At 36.1% G+C, this 15,403-nt stretch overlaps 1 protein-coding gene across 1 annotated transcript in view; it reads right to left on the bottom strand.

Annotated features, from left to right (window-relative positions):
• The window catches only part of COL24A1 (collagen type XXIV alpha 1 chain), a 119,067-nt gene that overhangs the window by 81,040 nt on the left and 22,624 nt on the right, over positions 1–15,403 (bottom strand). Inside the window, exons 6-12 of the mRNA XM_090146412.1 lie at positions 13,604–13,657; positions 12,381–12,434; positions 7,332–7,376; positions 5,082–5,135; positions 3,919–3,963; positions 2,242–2,295; positions 1,800–1,844 (exon numbers count right to left, since the gene is read on the bottom strand). Of these exons, the coding sequence (XP_090002538.1) occupies positions 1,800–1,844; positions 2,242–2,295; positions 3,919–3,963; positions 5,082–5,135; positions 7,332–7,376; positions 12,381–12,434; positions 13,604–13,657 (351 nt within the window). The remainder of the gene's footprint in view (positions 1–1,799; positions 1,845–2,241; positions 2,296–3,918; positions 3,964–5,081; positions 5,136–7,331; positions 7,377–12,380; positions 12,435–13,603; positions 13,658–15,403) is intronic.

The raw sequence follows: 15,403 nt of genomic DNA, 5'->3' as shown, positions 1-15,403 counted from the left end.
AATCATACTCTACCACTAGTGAGAATATTTTTTCACCAGCATTATTATTGAAATGTTGTCCAAATAAATAAGTTGTTTTCTAGAACACAAGGTCAGGAGCCTGACTTGAGGCACTATGCAATTTCCATGCCAAATTTCCTTTCATGACAGTACCCTACCCCAAAGCACTGCAGTAGTTAACTCAGGGATACTATGACAAAAAACTGTCATCACAGCTATCACTGGGGCTAAAATAACTGATATTTTCTAAGAATCCAATCCAGCAAATACTTCAAGCAAGGCTTGGTCCCGATATGAGTAGTCTTTAATCAAGTAGGAAGGTTGTAGAATGAACCTTAGAATTGAGGAAAGAAAGAACGTTACAAAGGAATCAGTACCAGATGAACATAGTTAGGAATGCTGTGCAGAGGTGCATTGGGTGCTGTCACCTCTGTCAAACCACTTTGAGTTGGTTTATACAATTTTAACTCCTCATCAGAGCACTGTTTAGAAGTGCTCTAAACAGTGATAGAAGCTCTGCTTTTGCAAATGAAAAACATAACTGCTTCCTACAGCATACACATCACCAGCTTTCAAAGATGGAAAACTATATAGTGGTGATCAGAAGTCTCTGTGAAGCTTGTCAATGAGAATGAAAAACACAGTGCTTTTGGAGCACCTTGTTATCGCCTCCTCTTCCTTTTCCCATACTGAGCACAAGCTGTGCTTTCCATGCATCATGGGACTCAGTGGTACAGCTGCCCAGCCCATGTCAACTACCATGATATATCGACAGCACTGATAGCTCTCACTCAGCAGTCATATACACCATAAAACAGCAATCGAATCAAACAAGCAAATTAAATGTTGTCATAAGGACAGAAGCACCCAGTTCTGCTAGCTGAATAATTAAAAACCAGAATCTTACTTTGTTTTTATACTTTATTAGTTTGATATCAGCTTCAGAAAGAACAGTATCAACTTAATAGCACTTCCCTCTGCATGCCTTTCTTTACACTGAAAGGAATTCAGCTGAAGGGGAGTGAGTATTTTTTTGGCTGGTATAAAACAATATATAAAACAAAATGTAATAAACAGAATCTTCTGTAATTTTCATCACATACACCTAGGGCCATATGGTGGTAATCACGCCACTGCTGCTGAGCATGCTTGTTCAGCATGGTAGATGGAGGTCATCTGAACAGCTAAGCACAGCTGAGTGCAGGACTGGAGAATGGCATCGCCGTTTCCAGTAAAAGACCATAAGCAATTTAAAATTGGAAACTCCTGGACAGCTTCAAAGACCTAAAATAATAAGGTTGCAGCAGAAAACAAAGGACTTGGCATTGCAAATATACCACAGGAAATATGTGAACTTTGATAATGTGCATTTGGCAGATCCGTGTTTACTCTCAGCTGTAGAAACATATGTTAACTAGAGGACAGCTTTAATTTACCATTGTCCAAAAATATCATGGATTAGAAGTGTTGATTTTCCTTCAAAACAGCAAAATCAGACCTCACAAAATTTGCATTATATCTGTATGTCAAGCTAACACCAATTTTATCAAATATGTTTATGTGTTCCTGCCCTTTTGTTAACCCTGAGAGAGCTGATATCAGTACCCAGCGATGAGCCTCATCAGGTTAAGCATCCTTCTCTTCAAAATAGAATTACTGCTTGGAATTTGCAGTATCTCAAAGCAATAATTGGAAACAGTGGGAAAAAAAAATATTTTTCAACTGAATAAATCTATGGAGTGAATTACAGGTTTATTTACATTGGCAGTAGATATCATAATAAGTATTAGAAGTTTTACCTGTCTCCCTTTAGGCCCTCTTTTTCCACGGAAGCCTGGAATGCCCTGAGAAAGAAATTATCCATCATAACTAGTCTTTTTTCTTTTTCTTTTTTTTTTTTTTTTATTTTCTTCAGCAGCTTAAATTCAAGTACTTAAGGTTGCCTTTGACTGGAAAAGACAGCCTGAGAAGAAGCACAATTAAAAAAATATCAACCAAAATATAGTTTTATCGTGGACACTGTGAGGCAACTGACAATTGCTTCAATGAAAAATACTCATGGATCTCTGTGGTCCTAAGAACAATTCAAATAATAATTTGTTGTGACATATTCATATAATTTCCTAAACCTCAGTTTTGCTTTTAGGCAAACTCAAGTAGTTTGACCTTGTGCATTTTTCACCATTTAACATATATAATCACCTAAACATTAATGCTTTCTTGATGTTCCATCATACCTACCCTTTCTCCTTCAGATCCTCTTTGTCCTGCCACACCTGGAGGTCCAATGAAACCCTAAATAAATAAGAACAATTAATGATTACAAGATTGCTTTCCACCAGAACTGCTTATCCATCAGTGTTGGCAAACTGTGGATTAAAGGTCTATGGATTAATTCCAGGCTTGTTTGAAATCACCACTGAAACTCAAGTGACATTAACATGACCAGGATTTACTCTCCAGCTAACAGCAAAAATAATTTCCTATTATATAAATACTTAATAAATTAACAAAGAAGTATGGACAAAGTGTTCCAGTAAGTTAGGCTTGCAGAGACTTTATTATAATACATAAAACATGAAAAAGCCTATGAAATTAGACTTCTCTCTGAAATGCAGCAGAGATGTTACTTATTTTCAATAACTTTGTCTGACTTTTGCAATATGCAAGCATACTAGAAAGTTTATCTTGTCTTAAGCAGGATGTCCTCCTTAAAGGGCAGTCACAGTGTATTTCTCTCCCAGTTTTCTCACAGGATGTCAGAAACAGATACTCTTGTACAATTGTGTGGAGATAGAAGCATGCTATTAGAATGGTGATTTACCAAAAAAAAAAGTACAAGTGAAAATGCATTAAAAGATTCAAACCGAGATTGAAACAATTAATAGTTAAGAAAACAAAAATCCCTTGTTTTCATCCTTCTCTCTAGCTGTCTGAGGATAATGTAATTTTTAAATTTCTTTTCTTTTGTGCCACCTCCACAACACAGTCATGTACCTCAGCAGACTTCGCCATTTTTGTTGCAAGCTGTCTGTAGAGTTCATATAAGGAGCTTAGTCTTGAGGCCTTACAGGTGTTTTTCCCTCAAATTACTTATAAAGCTAAACACTGGTCATTTTTGCCTTATGTCAGCAGACAATCAGTAACTTTTCAGGAAGCAACTGCGATCACTTAATGCCTCATTGGCTGAGAGGAGAATGAGACAAAATGCAATTAGAATTTGAGCAAAAATAAAGTGAAGAAACAAAGATATAATCCCTGAGGGTGCAATATCTGTTGGCACTTGATCCTGACAAACTCATTTTTCCCATCACTGTAATGAAAACTGACATCAAAATAAAACACAAAAAACCCCCAACAAACCAACAAACCAGACTCGTATCTAAAAAGCTATTGCAGGTAAATGCTTTTAGTAATCTCATTTGAAAAAACACTAAGAACAAATCTACAGTAAGCTTTAATAGATGCATGAGAACACAGCAAACTACTCAGTGCAGCTGTACAACACAAGGTCTTATACAATGTTTATGTGACAAGAGTGTTTCCCTTCATCAACCTCTGTAGCTATTGCAGAGTTGCAATTGCCAGATATATCTACCTTCTTGAGAGCTTCCATCATGGAAGTAATGCTTCAGGCAGAAAATGTCCACTTCTCATTCCCAGCCCTCACATCCCCACGTTCATTATTGCTTTACTTTTCTTGCCCATATGCATTCCGAATGAGAGGTAGAGCAATAACAGGAGATTACTCACCATAGCAAAAAAAATATCATATTATTATTTTGAAATAAACACTGATTTCTCATTTGTGAATTGGGCATATAACTGTCAGGAGTGAGTACAACTCCTCAACCACTTTATTACATACATTGTGTGTGAAAAAAAACACATGCCAAAATGCTTGATGCGCTTGCTTACCCTTGCACCTTTAGGGCCTGGGTTACCTTCTGGTCCAGCTAAGCCCTATTAAAAAAAACAAATATGTGAGTTGTAATTCATTTAAGTAAACAGACATGCTTTGTTTGGGAAAAAAAAAAAAAAAAAAAAGGATATATTTGTTGACTACGTCAAAATGCTCACAGATGAGGATATTATCAACTGGTGCACTGGGACCATGTTCAGAAAGGTCTCTCATTAATTCATAGCTGAATCTTAGACAGTCCTGAAGCTTCCTTTATATTACAATTGTTTCTGCTTGGAGTAAACATTTTCCAGACCTAGTGATCTGGTTTTATGGTGACAAAATTTCACAGGGCTTTCCATAAGCTTTTACATTTGGACACAACTAAATTTATTGTCAAGCTAATGTCATAATAGTGTATGTAGTTCAAATGTTCTAAGTATTTTATGTGATTCAATACAAACCTGTTATCATCCATTACTACGTAAAATATTGCAATGGAATATTTAAATATGTAGTCATTACAAACCTAACCCAATAAACTGGTATTGGTCAATTTCACTCTTTAAGACAACATAAAAACACAAAGTTAATAACTGAATTTGGCTCACAAACCTTTATATAGGGAAAACAATGAGTATTTCTACTTGGTCTTAGTTGTATTGGACTGAGGAATCTGTTACCTTACATTAAAAAATAAGTCAGTATTTATGTAAGTGCCTGTATTTATAAAAAGCTCTTTTATGGTTAGCTGGTTCTTCTTCTCAATTAATATATATTTTTTCCCATCTCGTAAAATATTCTATTTCCCTAAAAGGCTGAAGAAATAGTTTCAGCAATGAAGTAAATACACTAGGGCAATTCATAGTCAGAAGGAATAGGAGACTGCCTATTGCTATATAGTTCCTGTTACTATACAGGAATAGGCAGTCTCCTATTCCTTCTGAATTTAAAATACGAAATCAAAACACAGAACCACAAGGGGTTCTGTGAACTACAACATTAAGATATTAGGTACAGTGATTTGTATGCACTGGAAAGGTACAGCATTATGACTATAGCATAGGAAGTGAGCCAATACATTATATTCTTAGTGGTTTCAGAAGAGCTAGATGTGGTACTTTTGAAAAGAACAAATAAAAAGAACCAAACTACCAAGACATTAGCATAGTTACTGCACCTGCCTGCCAGGGTAACCAACTGCCCCAACATTGCCAGCCATTCCTGGAACTCCCTAAACAGAGAAGAAGAAGAAATTAAAAAAAAAAAAAAAAGCAAAAAACAAACAAACAAACAAAACCAAAACCAAAACAAAAAAATCAACCAAAGCAGAAAACAAGCTTAATGTCAGGTTTAGAGTTGTACATATTATTATATGTAAGTCATTCCATCAACATCCCTAAAAAAGCATTACAAGAGAAAAGTAAGACTTTGTGGGAAAAAAAACAGTATACCACTTACTTTCATAACAAAAATATATATGCAACTTATGGAAGTAGTTGAGGAGGACTGTAGGAGACAGGTTCTTACAGCTGTAAGTAACTGCACTGGTCATAGCTATATTTTAACAGACGTGTTAAAAGTTTCATTAAAGAATCCTTTTGCCCTTATAAAGTCATCTTTCCACCTTCTTCCTCCCAGTCAAACCCAAAAGTCAATTTTGTTGTTGTTTTACTACTCAACATCTGCACAGCTTACTGTTTTTTGAAAAAGATGCTTTCCTGAAATGATGCAACATGCTACGGTCCCATCACAAAGACATGAGAAGCTCCACCTAGGTCTGTTCACTTAACTTCCTTTTATGAAAGCCAAGTCCATAAACTGGACAATATCCTAGCCTCAGCTTTTCACCCATTGTCATATGCCAGTGTTACTATAGCAATGGATCAGGACACCCTCTCTGAGCTCTTCACAGCTGATTTATGGGAAACATCAGCAACAGGAACCAGAACTCAAAAATGCAGAGACTTTCCCTGGAGGAAAGGCAAGGCTGGGTAATGGCCTGGGTATCCTGATCTAGCTGTGGTGTCCCTGTTCATTGCAGGGGAGTTGGACTGGATAGCCGTCATAAATCCCTTCCAAGTCCAAGGATTCTATGATGCTATGAAAAATGGGTTGCTGTATTTTTTGTTTCAATGTTCTGCCACCTGTTTTCAACTGGAAGCGATTCATCTTCTGACAGATGTTCTGCTGGGGAGCTAGTATCTACTGTCTTCTATTTTGGCTCAGAGGGAACTTACAAAAATGTGTATGAGAAAGCTCAAAATGTAGTGGAAGATTTGCATTTACAGCCTCCTTTTAAAATTCTACTACTAGCTATTCAAGGAGCTCAACAAGTCACAAATTCAGAGGAACAGCTACCTTTGCTCTAAAAGCTTCTAAAAACTATAGGCGTGGTTAAGTGCTACAGATGACTACTTATCTAACTTATCTTCTCCAGCCAAGTCTGAAAATGGCAGCACTAAGAACTACTTGCAAATCTAAATGCTTCCCCCCAACATGCTCTCTTAAAGGAGGAGTATTTTCTAAACAATAACAAAGGAAAACATTTACAGCAGTAGTATGAGAACACTGAGGTATCACACAGTTGCACATTGTCAATTCTCACATTCTTGAATTGAACTGAACTTCAAAAGGAACTCAAACTTGATTGTGCAAATAGCAAGCAGAATTATTTTTCAATGAAGTTGCACCTTTTTCCCTCCATGGAAACTGATCTATTACTTTTCCCCACCAACTCCTTTAAAGTTTGAGACAATATTCTCCTGAAGTTAACAATGAATTTTTCTTCCACTGGCTCTCACTGCAGCTATCTACTACAGCCATCGCGGTAAAATGTCTGTGGGTCTATAACAAAAATCACCACTCACTGAGAAAAGATTTGTGGAAAGAGCATATTAAAGTTATGCGTGATACTTATGTATTTTTTATCTCCTTTCTGGTGTCTATCATCTGTTATTGTTGTCCTTTCCCTTGACTGTTGCCCAAAAGGGAACTTATGGTTCCACTTATTCTGCAGCTAGGTGCCTTGTTCTTGCTAACGCGACATATTCAGCAATTAGTTGTTGCAAAAGGGTTGCTTCTTGGACTACATAGAGGTGAGAAAAGGCACTGAATAAGCACTTCATTTGCAACATACTAGAAGACTAAAAATGCATTAAATTAGTAGATTGTTTGAGAAAATCTAAACAGTAGGTTTAAATTTTCACGATTTCTGCCAAGCTAGCATGATAGCTGAAGATAAATAAGTCGGTCTTTTCTGTTTCATCTAGGCCATTCTTCACCACGCTGATCGTTATGCAATCTGAATCTTTAAGCAGTTGGTAATTTACACTGATTGCTTGTACTGAGTATTTATATTGGATTATGCACTCATCCATCATGAAATGCTCATCTAACGAGTACAGTCAACTATGTTTTCATTACTTACCTGCTCACCCCGTGGCCCTTGAAGTCCCATAAAACCTTTATGACCCTGCAGGTAGAGAAACAGATACATGATAAATAGTTTAAAAAAAAACCAAACTGACTTTTTCTTCCCACTCCAGTTTCCCATTATCAAGAAAAAAAACCATTATCCAAACTTGTTTATATCATCCCAGACATCCTCAGGGAAGGACTACCTTGCAGGACACAGTATTTCTTTTTTAAAAAAATCACTTTGAATAAATTCTAGCCCTTACAGAATTCCTACAGTTCTGAAGAGAACAGCCTGCTCCTCATCCCAGAAATCTTTCTTGTGGTGCTGGAATCACAAAACTGTCAAACTTTAATCATTTCAACCATTATTTAGCTCTTAAAGGAAAAAAAAAAAATGAATTAAAAATACACCTAGAACGTGCTATCCACCTCAGAACACTTGAAATAGAAATCTTGGTCTTTACGCTCACCTAAGCAGACCCAAGCAAGCTGACCTGTAACAGTGCATGATCATGCATAGGCCAAGTATCTGTCCTCCACAGGTGCTGGAAATAAACAAGTTCCCAAAAACTGCAGCTTAAAAAAAAACAAACAAACAACCAGAATAGTCCTTATTCTCCATAGGAATCTATCAAAAAACTGGTTTTTAAGATGTTGATTGTATAGTAGGAGTGTCTTGGATGACGTGGAATATCCGGCAGTATTGGGCTATGATATTCTTAGTCAGTACAGCTTTAAAATGATGCAACAGACCCACTGTAAGGAATTCTGCAACTGATTTCAGAGAGCCAGGTATCCTCACATTTTGGATAAGCTTCTGTTGAACCAAAACTGTGCTTCTGTATTGAATTAGTCATATATACAAGATTAAAGGACAGAATAACTTCACTCGGTGATAATTTTAGGTAATAGAAGAAAATTGCACATTAGGCAATTTTTCTGTTATAGGATTGTTTAAACAATTTTGCTCCAAAAGAGATGTATTCATTAAGAAACCCAAAGGCCTCCTTTTCTCTAAACTCAAAGCAGGTGTGCTTTCATTTTGCTAATCACACATGGGATATTGCTGCTTTGCAAAATTATAAGGCATTGTGGTTTCAATCCTGTCCTGTAACTTGAGTCAAGTAATTTTGATATGTTATCTCACATCTGAGAAAGCAGCTCAGCACTGCTGTTGAGAAAAAAAAAAAAAAAAGGTAAAAAATCTGTAACTGATATCCTGGATAAACCTGTTAATGTGACTGTGGATAAACAAATTGCTACAAAATATTCTGACTTATTACAGTAATCTAAGAGCAAGTATTCTTATCAAGCTGATAAAGCAGAACTAAAGATGCCAGTATAAGTCAGTAACACATTTAGATTTCTAATTGTGCCTCAGAAGGCCATAAATTTTGTTACAGCCCCATTATGTATTTCATGAACTTTGCCAATTTCAGAATTTCATCCTCTTCTTCTGATCAAATGACCAACTAAAATAGGTGTCGCTGGAAGAAATATCTCAAAAATCAATAATTTCAATACAAGAGAAGTGATGCTATACATGCAGTCATTTAGAGAGAAGCCTGTCACAATCTAGCTTTAAAGTGGGCAGGTTTAGCAGAAACGACAGCTGCATGGACAAACTCAAAAGAAGGAAGACAAGGAACTATGGGATGAAGAAGGGCTGACCTGTGCTCATCTGTCTACACAAAAGCATCTTCTACCTGAGGAAAATTGCAATGAACTCCTACCTTAGAGTATATATTCAGAGTTAGCACAGTCTTAATTCACTTAAGGTCATTTAAGTGTTTGAAAATGAAGCCAAGGACCCAGAGTAAGTGATGTCTGCACACAGGAGAACCATCCTTATGCTGACAAATCTCCACCCCAGTTACTTGGCTGTCAGAGGCAACTACCTCTGCAGACAGGCAGGTAAAGCAGGCCCTTCTTGTGGAGGAAAGAGAATGAGGGGATTTCCATCCTTGCAAAGTCTCTGTACTAAGGAAAGTTTTTCAAGGGCTGGTTTTAAGATTACACTGTCAGAGATGGCTCAAGATAAGATTTGTGCTCTGCAAACAGTATTCTCTGCAAACTAACTCTAGGGTTTCTAGCCACCTGCTAGAAGATGCCTGAATATCAAGCTCTTAAACCACTCATGAGCATGCAATTCTCTGTGCTTATTCTAGAACAAATTCAGAACCCTACCCACAGCAACAAAAACCTTACCATGAACATAGCAAAGCTTGGTTTTGTAGCTTGTCTTACAGGAAAGAGAAATATGTCACGTTTATATGCAGACACAAAGACACGTACTCTGACACACTCTGTGTAATGAAAAAGGTCTATCAAAATTATCTGTTCACAAAGTCCTGATTGTTAACATACTTTTGTTTTACTATCTCACAACAAAAACAAACAAAGAAAAAACTATAGTCTCAGCTTCATAGACAGAAATACATCGATTTCTAATTACAATCCAAAGCAGCAGTTTATCCACACTTTCATAATGCACTGATGGCTTAAAAAACTTATTTTTTTATAAAATGAATCTTTTTAAGAAACATTTCTAACATGATTTACTGAACTTATTCAGAAAAGAACCAGAAGCATACAGCTTCTCAAAAATTATTCAGGTCAAAGAAGTGAAAATAATATACAAGTTTGTCTCAAATTTCTGCAACATATTTTTATACAGGCTTCAAACAACACTGGACAAAGTCCAGAAGCAGAAAAATTTTGAGTACAAAACTTGCTAAACAAAACATAATCCACAAGCACAGCTGAGGCAGTCCTGTCCAGAGGAGGGCAGCAGGCATTGCAGTACAGCTCCATGGCCACCATCACCGCAGTTAGCATGGAATGGATTTTTGCAGAACAAAAAGCAAACCCTGGACTTAAGTGTTTCTGGAAGATGCTAACAAAAATCAGTATGAAAAAAGTAATTTTCATGAAAATAACATAGACTTATATTACATTATTAAAAGAAAGTCTGGAAGAATGGTAGACTGGTTTGCTATCAATTACTTTTAAGAAACTGCTTAAGTCAACACGAGCCATCTGTGAAAAATCAAACAATTTTTGACACTATTAATTCTCATATAAGATTTTCTTATATTCTTTTTTTAAGTGGAAGAGTAAGTTGATCAGAAATAAGTTATTTACTCAACATTATGTCAATTACCCAGTAACACTGGGGTACAGAACAAAAATGGAAGTACTTGTTTTTATCCTGCAGTTTAATCTTGTATCTAGATGACTTCACAGCTACTTCCAGTTATATTCCTTTGAAAATGATTTCCAAGATCACAATAAACTGACAGAAAATTACCAGTCTGACAGCATGTTTAGCCACTTATATGTATTGAAAAATGATGCAACTAATTCTGAATTTGTCATTAAAATATTAAGCATGAAATACTTTTTGTTGTTTACAGGTTCAGTGCTGTTCAAAACCTGGTGCTCTTGCAATGCGGGTCAGGCAGAAGTTAACTTAAACGTGGTTCTAATTAGTGTCTGATGTTTACAACATGCAAACAGAGCGTAAAGTTTCCAGTGATCAAGTGATCCCAGTTCTTCACTGAGTCTCTACCCTCAGATAAGGAGTGAATTCTTGTGACAGGAAGAGAGCATGATGGCCATGAGATTTTCATTTCCTTGCCCCTAAATATCAGTCTCATAACCCAGAACAAGTGACAGCTGCTTCCCATATAAAGAGCTTTAAAACAAAAACTACTTTGTTTTCTAACCTTAAACCTGATGAAAGAAGAAAGCATAATACTTAAGGAATCTGAAGGCTGCCCAAGTCCAAGTGAGTAACAAAAGCTATCAATGTCCAGACTTATTGGTTAGCTCTCACGAGGGGGGATGCAAATTCTTGTTGCAGCTACACGTTTGCCCAGTTCAAGAACTGAGACCACGTGTTTGGCCAAGTAAGTTTCCACACTCCTCTTGGCATTATTTCAGTGATAGCTTCCTTTTCTGGACACACATTCACTGTTTCTGTCAATTCTAGAAATGAATTAGTAGATGATATATAGAAATATTTTTTATTCTCAAGACGATGTCAACTGAAGATGTCTTCTAACACTGAACACAAGTTCTGTTGCAATACCATTTCATCTTTAATTCATTAACAAGCAAACCTTTAAGTATTACTTCTCCCTTGTATGTCAAGGTAAGACCATGAATACCAGAGCCCACCTTTCTAACAGTTTATTACATCCTTTTGATGGACACTTTACAACTTCTTTAATGTTACATACTACTGAACTTCACTGTTTTATCTGTTTTCCATTCTTTTTATTACACTTGCAAAACAGAAGTGTCTTATTAAAAGACAGTATATAACAGCACTTTTCCCCCAACTTTCTTGCTTATTTTTGCCTGTTTGTCTATAATACAGCCTAACCATGGCAGCCTACTAGACATGCTAGATATTCTCTCTTTCCACATAAACTGCATTTACTCCCTCACTCTGTGTTTATTTATTTATTTTTTTAAGATTGTCTCATTTTCTCTAGTGACATCCTTCTGTTTCCTTTTCCAAAACTCGTTTGCCTTCTGCCTTCCTGTATACATAGGACTGCTGCAATTTTTATGCATTTATTAATGCAAAATATAGTATCTGATTTTTTCACACTAAAAAAGAAAACAACACAGTAGCACCCAAAATTGGAACTTATTTCACTTGGCTTCTATTTAGAAATTTAGCCACATGTTTGGAAAAGTAGTAAATAATGCAGAAGTACTACCAGCAAAAGAACACGTGATCCCACAGAGATTTTTGTATACTGCGAAGTACACAAGGTAGGAAGAATAAACAAAAGACTGAAAATGGAATATAATCAATCTTAAAATGGCTGTAACTTGCAGGCAAACCTACACAACCAGAAGGGGCATGCCATGCCTGCTATAATTTGTTTGCTTAGTATTTGAGAGAAAGTTTTGCACTGATGGACTTCTGACCTTACACATCTGACAGTACCAGCAGTAAGCAAAGCTCATACACTTTCTTCTTTCTGGTGGCTGTAGCATTGAACCATGGAGGGCTATTGTGAAATAGGAAACAGGAACTTACCTTCTGGCCTTTGATCCCTGGTGGTCCTGAAAAGCCTATTGGGCCTGGATCACCCTGTACAATGACAGTTAGAATCAATGTTGCATTGAACCGCAGCATAGGGCTACCTATGCTACCACAGCATAGGGCTAACGTGTAGCAAGTCATATCTTCTCTTGAACATTTGGTGCAAAAAAGATGATGGTTATTATTATTTTTACATCAGGCACAGGTTATTTTTCTTAAATTACAAAAAACTTGAGAAGTATATATTTCCTCAAGTGCTACCAACTGGTAATAGGGCTTAATTTAAGAACTCAAAACAGTGAGAACTATAGAAATGCCTAATCTGATATTTGTTGAAAACAGACGCAAGCTATATATATATATGTAGGCATAGCTCATACTTATATGTGGGTGACTGTTCAATACTATATCCATGGCAGTTTGGGCACCTGCCAATGAATATATATTGAGTTTCAAGGGGACAGGTATAGCTCATGACACCGGTTGAGCTGCCAGAAATACAAGCTGGCTAGCTTAAAATAATGTTGCAATTTCTGCAAAAGCAGCATTAAGTTTCTTATCAGTGCATCAACTGAAGTATTTCTGAATCCTGCTCAATAGTTCTTTAACACTGAAAATACATATTACATTAGAACACATTAGAATGCCATTAAATGTTTAGCATTATCACTTTCATTTAAAAGTTTCATACATAAGCAGCAGTAGATTTGTTATCTAAAAATAGTCACGAGCTAAAAGTCCATAATTTCTATGAAGAATCATACTAAATATATATGTAACTATTTTGCAGAGAGTGAACAACTGCTAACTTGGCTACAGAAGCCTACAAGGAGCTAGGTGGAAAAGTCTCAAACATGAGGACAAATCCTAGCATCTGACTAGCTACAGTAAAAACAGACTAGCTGCAATATTGTAAAGAATAATGAGTACATTTGTCAGATTTTGTCTGTCTGTACTAATTCACAGTACTAAAGAAAACAGGAATCAGTACTTTGTCATTCTCCCAAACAAGATAAAATACATAATTTATGTTTCATCTTTGAGTAGTATTGTCTATTTACCTGTGGTTCATTACATCACCTGTGTCTCCACTGATCAGTCTCACAGAAGTGTCAAAACACATCAGAAGTACAATGCACACAAAGCATTGTCTTGCTATAACTTGTGTGACCGTTAAACAAGAGTTCAACATTTTTCAATAATTAAGTGAGTGTTACCTTTTCTCCACGTTTTGCCTGTCCTGGGGAGAATCCTGGGTCCCCTTTAGGGCCCTATTGCAGAGAAATTAAGCTTATTAATATCAACAGGGAAGAGACTTTTTAAATTGTATATGTGGAAGCATATGTTTTTACTGTTGTAGCAAGAGAAAGGGAAATACATATGCATTATCTATATCACCAAAAAAGTTACCAGACAAAAACTTGCAGTGAATCATGGCAAAATACAATAAATCACACTAAAAAGAAATCTGTTTTCTAAATTCCATGTCACAACATTTGATTACAATTTATCATTTGCAAATTGTCTAGGGATACAGATATGTCAGTGTGCATGTATTCACAACTATAACTGAATATAAATCCTGTTTCATACTTTACCAATAAAATTTCCATATATCAAACTAACACAAAATGGATATCAGCAGAGAATGCTGCTATTCCAATTTCCAATGCAACCATATTTTCAATTTCTTTGCATAGTAGGCCTATTTATAACTGTTCACTTGTTTCAAAAGCTTAGCTTTCCTTATCGCAAATTGGCACATCCCAACAAGGCTATGTAGTTACATTGTTTCCATTATAGTGATTGTTAAGTTTTTATTTCCATCCCAAATTTCTAGCTCTCTCTCTCGCTTTCAGCAACCACTTTTATTCTCATAGGCATCCCCAGGACTCTATCGATGAGATTAATACATTGCTACACCAACACCTAGAAAAGGTTCTTCTGAAGCACTCCCACTAAGCAGGACATGTAGAGTTAAACTGGCGTGTCAGGCCACAAAGAACACAGTTCTTCAGCATGGTAAGAGAAATCTGAGTAGTTTTCAGCAATTTGTTTGCATTTTGGAAGGCAAATTATTACATTCCTTGAACAAATCCAGTTCGTCTGCTGCTTCCATTTTCCCAGTGCTGGCACATTAAACTAAGAGTGGAAATAAAATTGTTATCAACTCTTGACTGGTTAAAATAATAATGAAAAAAAATAAACAGAAAACCAGGCCATTGTTATGCATCAATTGTGGATGAACACTTAGCCACAGGTCAAGATGCAAAGATAAAAATAAAGCTCCTTGTTATTTAATATATGTAACATTACAGCGTAATTAGAAAAGTGCCAAAATTTACAAGACAGATTTTCTTGAACTAATCCTTTTTCCAAAGAGCCAGAAATGCAGCCAAATTTTATGAATACTTTTAAATTACTTTAACATCCCTACCAATCATTTCCCAGGAATTAAATGCTGAGGATGCTCAGCTATTGATGGAAACTCTTTGTACCTGTTCAGGGATGGAATTTGGTACTCTGAGAAAATCAATTGAAACATTAAGAAGGATGTGAACTAACATTGTTCTATGCCTCAAACAAGTGCATCAGGATGCTTCAACACAAAAGGGAAAAAAGCATGAATTTCAAAGCTGCTTTAAGTCAGTGACAGAATATTGTTACAAAACTTGTCTGCTATGTTTTGAGATCCAAGGTGTGTTTAATTTCAGCTTACGTAGTCTGTGTAGGTCAGATGGATGCTCATAGTCAATCCATGGTGAGCACCTGGATAGCTTCTACTTAAAGTTTCAGAAGGCACTTGTATTGAAAGGATAATTTATAATCTAACAAATTAAGAAGAGTGCTACCCACCTACTGAAATGAGTGTGCGTGTATATACTCATAAATATTTGTGTATGTGAGTATATATGTATACACACATATAGACACACACATATGTATGAACACACACATACGCACATACATTTGTATTCTTAAATTCATGGATATGGCTACAGAGTCATTAAGGATTA

Source organism: Phasianus colchicus, chromosome 9, assembly GCF_987193195.1.
Source record: "Phasianus colchicus chromosome 9, bPhaCol1.hap1.1, whole genome shotgun sequence".
In the NCBI taxonomy this organism is placed as follows: domain Eukaryota; kingdom Metazoa; phylum Chordata; class Aves; order Galliformes; family Phasianidae; genus Phasianus; species Phasianus colchicus.
Note: the sequence above shows the minus strand (reverse complement) of the source record. Positions and strands in the feature narration are given on the sequence as shown.